Here is a 7,500-nt window from a genome sequence, read left to right as displayed (position 1 = left end):
AGTACTTTTTGCTGGTATCATCAAGCATGTCCTGTAGCTATGTTAGGATAACTTCAAATAAAATTGTTTTGGCTGCATTCTACTTTATTTTTGTCACATTGTCACAGCAATGATTGCAAAATGCAGGCATCTGTGAAAGTGTTCAGTTTGATCCAGATCAGGATTGTTATAACTGCATGTTACTGAGGGGCATTCCAGTTGCAAGTGTTTTGACTTGAATCTTTTTCTCTCCTCCCTTACAGACAGTTCAGTCACATAAGCCTCATTTCTTAGCTGTGCACTGTCAAGAAGTGGGTGGGAAGAATTACGAGGAGTCCATGTCACACGTGGATAGTTTTGTCAAGTAAGTATTGACTTGCAGAATGGACCTTGATGATGTTAAAGGGCTTGTATGATGTTTTGTTTTCTACAGTTAAAACACTTCCTTGTGGTCTACATAACATGTAATAGTGGTCCTTTGGTCAAAATTGTGCGTGGGTTATGTTTTACAGACCATCTTCAAACCGCTTTCTGACCATCTCTTCAGCATGCGTCGTGTGGGCGGTCAAATTTACGGGCCTCCACTTCGACTGTGTCTTTTCCCCGTCAGTCATCGTGTAGTTTTTAGTGCTTCCATATTGATTCTACTGACCGGTTTAAGTACAAACTATACGCTACTTTGAGTTAAAAATGGCAACAGCAGATGGTGCATGGTCGAACCAGTCTGCCCACAGCAAGAGGATATTAAAAAATAAAAAACTTATTGACTGCAACGTCTGACTACAATGCCGGAGACGCGCAAAGGCCTCCGGGTAAATTTCTAACTTATATGAAGATATCCGCTGATGTCACAAGATGTCAAAAATTGGGCAAATTCCGAACGACTTGTTTGAAGGAAATAGAAGGCAATATTGTTTTATAAATATCTCCACCATGCCTCCATGGTTTGATTTAAAATTTAAAATTTTAAATACACTAAAACAGGTACTAATAGGTAAAAAAGTTGCTTTTCCATATTAGGTCCCCTTTGTGCTACTAAAACAAGGATATTCAGCTTGTAAATTGTTTTGGGGACAACTTTTTCAGAAAGCTAAAGACCGAGGGGACAACTTTTTCAGAAAGCTAAAGACCAAGGGGCAAACTTTTTCCTTCACTATTAGTATTATTTTGTATATTCCTGAGAAACAGTGTCCTCTTCAGTAGGTATTTCATTTTAGTCTATTTTGTCAGAGTTACAAGAGCGCTTTGCTGTTTTAAAGGACCCTCTGCCAAAAAGCTAGTCATCTCTCATCCGCGACACCAAAAGGGACAAGCGGTAGAAAATGGATGGATGGATCTCTATGACAGCACTGTAGTAGTGTTTTTAAGAATCTGCTGTAAACATTTTAGTCTCCCACACACATTTTAACTGAACTCGCAGGCTTCCAGTTGAATAGCCCAAATGATGAAAACTGGAGGACCTAAAATGGAACCTTGAGGAACACTATTAGTATAACTAAAGAAGTTGAACAAATTACTTCTGACTGCATCTGAAGTAAACAAGCTACAGCAACTCCTTAGTTACATAAATCATTACAAAAATAATATTTAGCTGCTAAAAATGAGAGGAATTAATGGGGTGCTTTGGGGAACACTTCAGTTAGGTAAATCACAAGTTTGTTCGATGTTTGCTAGCAACGTTAAAATGTTAATGCAAGTGCAATGTGTTGATAGTAGTCCCAAGTTCTTCTATATAACAGGAGCACTCCAGTGTTTTTAGGAATTTGCTGCAAAAATGTTTGTCTCCCAAGTTTTTAAACTGACTTTGGGCCGCCAGTTGAATAGCCCTGTATTAAACCAAACACATTTGTATTAAACCAAAGACATTGTATTAAACCAAACACATTGTACTCCTAACACTGCTTGCATCAAAAGTGTGTGTTTGTGTTCTGTTTGGCCAGAGAGCTATTGTCCAGTGATGCCATGAAGGAGTACAGCAGAGCACGTGTCTACCTCGATGAGAACTACAAGTCCCAGGAACATTTTACTGTAAGTTTTCGTCATACTGCTCTGTGGTATAACTTAACCTCCATTTCTGTAAATCTTGGTATTAAGAACAATATCCAAGATTGTTTGACACAAGCTATTTTATGGTCACTCTTGGGGTAGAGTGTATGTGTTTTAAAAAAAAAAAAAATCAGAATCATCACCCTTGCCTATGCAAAATTGCTTGGTTTAATGGTACAACTGTTGCAAATCCAGCTATTACTATACATGCACACTTAATACACTGAACCTTTTTCAGCAGCCTTTAAACTTATAATGTGATAAGTCATCATGAAACAATTTAATTGAACATACATATTGTGTTTTGTATTTTTAATATATGTGGGACTCTAATATTGCCATCCAGTTTAGTAATATTGTACAGCCACATGATGGCAGTAGAGGTTTGACAATATACCTGCCAAGGCTGCCTTTCATGACCCAAATCAAAGATGCTTTACTTTCTACATTGTTGCTTTTTATTCTGGCTTCAGGACAAATTTGTGGGTGTTTTGTTGCCCTCACCATTCCACTTGATACAACCAACACTACTATAAAAATAGCAAATTTAATTAGTTTGAGAGCGACTGTTTCCTTTCCCGCTTTAGAGTCCTCATTACTGATGTAAACAACATCTCAGACATACCTAAAAACAAGATAATTTTATTTAAAAGTGATTTTAACACCAACTATGTGTTTATAGAAATATACTGTTGTGGAATATATCACTTTGCAATGTGATAAGGTCAACAACAACTGTATTTAATTCGTCACGTGATCAAACTTGTTATTCTGATCAGGTTGGGTTAAATGATTCACTTCAATTCGACTAAGACTTACACTTAGACTTCCTTTTACTGTCATTCAAATTTGAACTTTACAGTACAGATAAGAACGACATTTCGTTGCATTAGCTCGTTGTAGTGCAGGATAAAAGAGCAATAAGGTGCAGATATAAATAAATAGATTACTTTACAGATAAATATATTACACTTTTGCATATGCATCCACGTTTATGAATGTATGTTATATTGTCTTTATATTCCAGCGAGTTAATCTGTTTTTAGGGGGAATTGAGGGGATTATTATGATGCGTTCAAGAGTCTTATGGCCTGAGTGAAGAAGCTGTTACAGAACCTGGAGGTTCTGCAGCAGTGGTTCTAGAGTCCAGCAGTGAAAACAGTCCTTTTTGGGGGTGGGAGGAGTCTCTGCAGATTTTCTGTGCCCTGGTCAAGCAAAAAATTACATGCTAAAGTGTGCGTTGTTTGCCTTTTGTCAAATGATTTAATTGCTGGCATTATTCACACAATTCTCAGAGATGGGATCAACCATTTCATTTTGTAATGTTGAAGGTCCTGACCAAAACTATCAAACATGCAGGTCAAAACAATGGAATGGAATATATTAATATATACGGTAGAAAATGGATGGATGCAATTATTTTCTAAATATAACAAGTATAATAATAATTCTAATTATAAAAATGCATTTGTGTTTGTGTTTTTATAGCCACTCTGTATGAGCTTGAGTTTTTTTTTTAATGGTCCAAGTAGATTCGTCCTCTTGGTGGCGCCAAAGACTCAAAGTTAGTGTGACTCATTGACTATTTGTGCCCTGAGCTTTTTAACCATAGTGTATCCACCATACTTTTGATGTCATAGCCTGGTTTTATATTCCGTTACTTTTGAAGGCGCAGACGACAGATGTGTTGCTCTATCTTCACTACATCCCCCCAAGATTATATGAAAAAAATACCCCCATGTAGCACCTGAATGGGATCCAAAAACAGTGCGAGGTCACCGTCTGTGTGTGTTTGTTGAATCGTTTCGAGCGTTGTTCCCCAACACATTTTCAGCTTTTCCACCGCGCTCCATTGCATCTCCACAAATGCTCATAAATCACAGCAGCCGCTGAGTCACATGTGCTCTTTAAAAGAATATTACAAACGCTGGCCTTTTAGAAATGTAATTATCTGCCTTTTCATATCTTGAGCTGTTTATCTAATAGTGTTTGTGTATAGATTAACCTTTTTTATGTATTTATATTCTCATCAAATAGAGATCACAGTTTGCGCTTGTCTTTGCAAATCCGTCTGTGGCGAGAGAAACATCTTATGTCCTTTCTGTGATGTCCATATTGAAATGTTGGCAACAGTAAATATGAATTGACTCCTTCAGTCCGCCTCACACAGGGCTTGCCATTTAGCTTTGATGACATCTCTCATATTTGTTTTCCTGATCTTCGATTTCTTCCCCCCGTGCTGCGGGAATAATTGTTTGTCTGCTGCACCCGTCAATTTTCAGATAATGTAAGTGGGAAGACTTTTCAGGGCCTCAAAGCTTGTGTGTGTTGTTGTATTCTGTATGTTGTTGCTTTGTGTCTCAGGAAGTGCGAGTGAATTGTTTGATTGAGTGGGACTATGCTAATGTGGGAAGTTTATGATAAAGTAAAGGTCAGCTTGTTTATTTGCACTGTGTGTGTGCTTCCATATGGTATTATTGAGAGACAAATGTATTTGTGAGGTACTGGACCAGAAACATTTCATATGCTGACATTTTTGGCCAAATAATCTACGATTATTATGCCAATTATTGTTTTTATTTCAATCTGTTCTTCATTTTGGCAGATAGGAAAACAGTCACAATGGAAAGTAATTTAATTTACATATGAAGTGCACATACATGTAAGAATCATGTTAAATCTACTACACAGGATAAAGTTTGGCTCTTATGCTGCGAGCTTAATGCTAACGTACAATGGTCGAGCCTGATGACAGGCTAACAAAATTTTGCATTCTGAAACGTTAAGCAAATTAGATATTAGCAAAACAAAATAACATAAAAGGACACATGTACTTCTACTAATAGGCATAAACTGTAGGCACCAAACTCTGTGAACACTTTAACTTAATACTACTCGTGTAGGCCAGTCGGCTGCCCTCTGCGCCCAGTGCAGTGCACTGCTGTTTGTGAGTGTGTTTGTTCGCGTGTGTGTGTTGCCCAGCTACAGAATACTGTTGCTTAAAACTTATTGTCTTAAATGTTTTGTGGAACATGATTTACATATATCACCATGAAAGGCAAGTGTTACCTTCCTGTTTCGCAAAATATAAAATAAAAAAACAAAGTGAAGAATGAAAAATACATACATGGGAAACACTGTTAGATGAAAAACTGTTTGAACAAATAAATGACGTGCATGAAGTAAAACATAAAAAAATATGTTCTCGTATGACATTCTGATATTGGGGTCTTTTAAAAAGATCATTTAAATTATGCAAACCAGTAATTTTCTGTAATTATTCGTGTTTAATCAACATTCTAAGGTGTGATTATTCCGACTTAAAAAAAAGTATTGTTTGACAGCACTAAACATAACATAATTATAAAAGTGGCAAGGTGAGACTATTTGTATTCAGTTCAACATTGTAGTGTTGAGTTGAGTTTGTGTTTATTTTGAACATGCATGCATACAACATGGTACATCACAATTTCCAGTTTCTCTATTCAACATGTTTAAAAAGGAGTAGGAAGAAACATAGCTTATTGAATCATACCCCTTTTCCTTTACATAGCAGTTGCTAAAACTTTTGTTGCCTTCCTGTTCGGAATTTATTCACAATATACTCCATAAGTAATAACAATAAAAATAAATAAATAAATACATTATAATTACTGAAGTAAGTTATATTTCATATGGTGAGATGAGTTAGATTATCTAGAAAATGAATGGATGAATTAAATAAATTCAAAATGTTTATCATGGTTCTTCTTCTTTGTACTTTGTAAACACTTTAAGTTTGAAGAGTTTCTTGAAGTGGATTATATTATTACATTGTTTGATTTCTTTGCTTAATCCATTCCATAATTTAATTCCACATACTGATATACTAAAGGTCTTAAGTGTTGTACGTGCGTACAAATGTTTTAAATTAAATTTTTCTCTAAGATTATATTTCTCCTCTTTTGTTGAGAAGAATTGTTGTATATTATTGGCTAGCAGATTGTAGTTTGCTTTGTGCATAATTTTAGCTGTTTGCAAATTCACTATGTCGTGGAATTTCAGCATTTTCGATTCAATGAATAAAGGGATTGTATTTTCTCTATACCCAACATTATGTATTATTCTAACTGATCTTTTTTGTAACGCGGTTAATGAATGAAGTGTACTTTTGTAGTTATTTCCCCCATATTTCCGCCATAATAACTCAGATATGGTAACACTAGCGAGCAGTAGAGAATATGGAGTAATTTTTGGTATAGAATATGTTTTGCTTTATTAATTATTGACATGTTTCTGGCTACTTGATGTTGTATATTTTTTACACAAGATTTCCAGTTCAATTAATCATCAATCATTATACCTAGACATTTGGTTTTGTTTACTCTTTCAATTTCTATTCCGTCCATTTGTATTTGTGTTTGCGTTCGACTTTCCCTTCTATTGTTACCAGATAGCATTATTTTAGTTTTACTGAGGTTTAAGGATAGTCTGTTTTTGTCAAACTATCTTTTAAATTTGGTAATTTCTTCTGTTATTATTTGTATTAGCTTCAAAATTGCAAAATGTAGAAACTTCATATTGAAGCCAAGAAAAATGTCTTCTCTAGTGCTTGAGTGACACATCACCCTTGCGGCTGGGTGCGGGTATTTTACAGCCCCGTTAAGGTATACAGCAGGTAAAATGTCAATTAGGACAGCCCACCCTGATAACTCAACTCCCAATCCACTTGTTCTCAGCCATTAATATTTATTGTGGGTCCTGGAACTGCAGCTCATGTCGTCTAGAATGATGTGATCTAATGTCTGCTCTTGTTCCCACTTTCTGACACACACTTATACTGTGGTGCTTGAAGGGCTGCACAGACACACAAGCAAACTTGGACATGAATAAACACCACGCTGACGTTGTCTAATCAAGCCTGTTCACATGCATAGACAGTGACACACAGCAGTACTCAACCCTTAGTTGTTCCAAAGGATTTTAATGGGAAATTAAAGGCATCCCTTGTCTGTGGTCCACAGAACAGGAATGAGAGCAGCGACCGACCATAAATCAGCCTCTGTGGCTTGACAGGATACAGCCGATATATCCTTTCACGCTGGAATGTGTGTGTAGGTGACATTATCCGAGTAATAAGGACATAGACTATATGGACGACAATGACTTGATTATTTTTTCAATCAATAGTTGGGTTAGACATCATAGACCCTGGAAAATGACACCTTAACAGAACTGTAACTTTGTGGGAGCAATCAGGAGAAGGCCGTGTTTGGTTTCAGCATTACTTGTGCCTGAGTGTACTGAACAAAGCCCGTAAATTCCTAGTTGGATGAGTTTGGTGTGGAAGGTCTCGATGGGCCCATGGAGAGCCATGAGCCCAAACTAATCAAATACCTTTTGGATGAACGAGAACAGTGGTTCATGTTCAACGGAAGCATCTGTAAACACTGACTGGGCTGCCTTCAAGTAATTTAAATCAGAAAACTTAGGGGT

The 7,500-nt window shown here is 36.5% G+C and overlaps 1 protein-coding gene across 2 annotated transcripts in view; it reads left to right on the top strand.

Moving 5' to 3' along the window:
• The window catches only part of inpp5a (inositol polyphosphate-5-phosphatase A), a 408,597-nt gene that overhangs the window by 110,292 nt on the left and 290,805 nt on the right, over positions 1 to 7,500 (top strand). For both annotated transcript variants that reach the window (XM_061962827.1, XM_061962834.1), the window contains exons 3-4: positions 243 to 343; positions 1,920 to 2,007. In XM_061962827.1, coding sequence (XP_061818811.1) covers positions 243 to 343; positions 1,920 to 2,007 — 189 coding nt within the window. The remainder of the gene's footprint in view (positions 1 to 242; positions 344 to 1,919; positions 2,008 to 7,500) is intronic.

This window comes from Nerophis lumbriciformis, linkage group LG02 (assembly GCF_033978685.3).
Source record: "Nerophis lumbriciformis linkage group LG02, RoL_Nlum_v2.1, whole genome shotgun sequence".
NCBI lineage: Eukaryota > Metazoa > Chordata > Actinopteri > Syngnathiformes > Syngnathidae > Nerophis > Nerophis lumbriciformis.
Note: the sequence above shows the minus strand (reverse complement) of the source record. Positions and strands in the feature narration are given on the sequence as shown.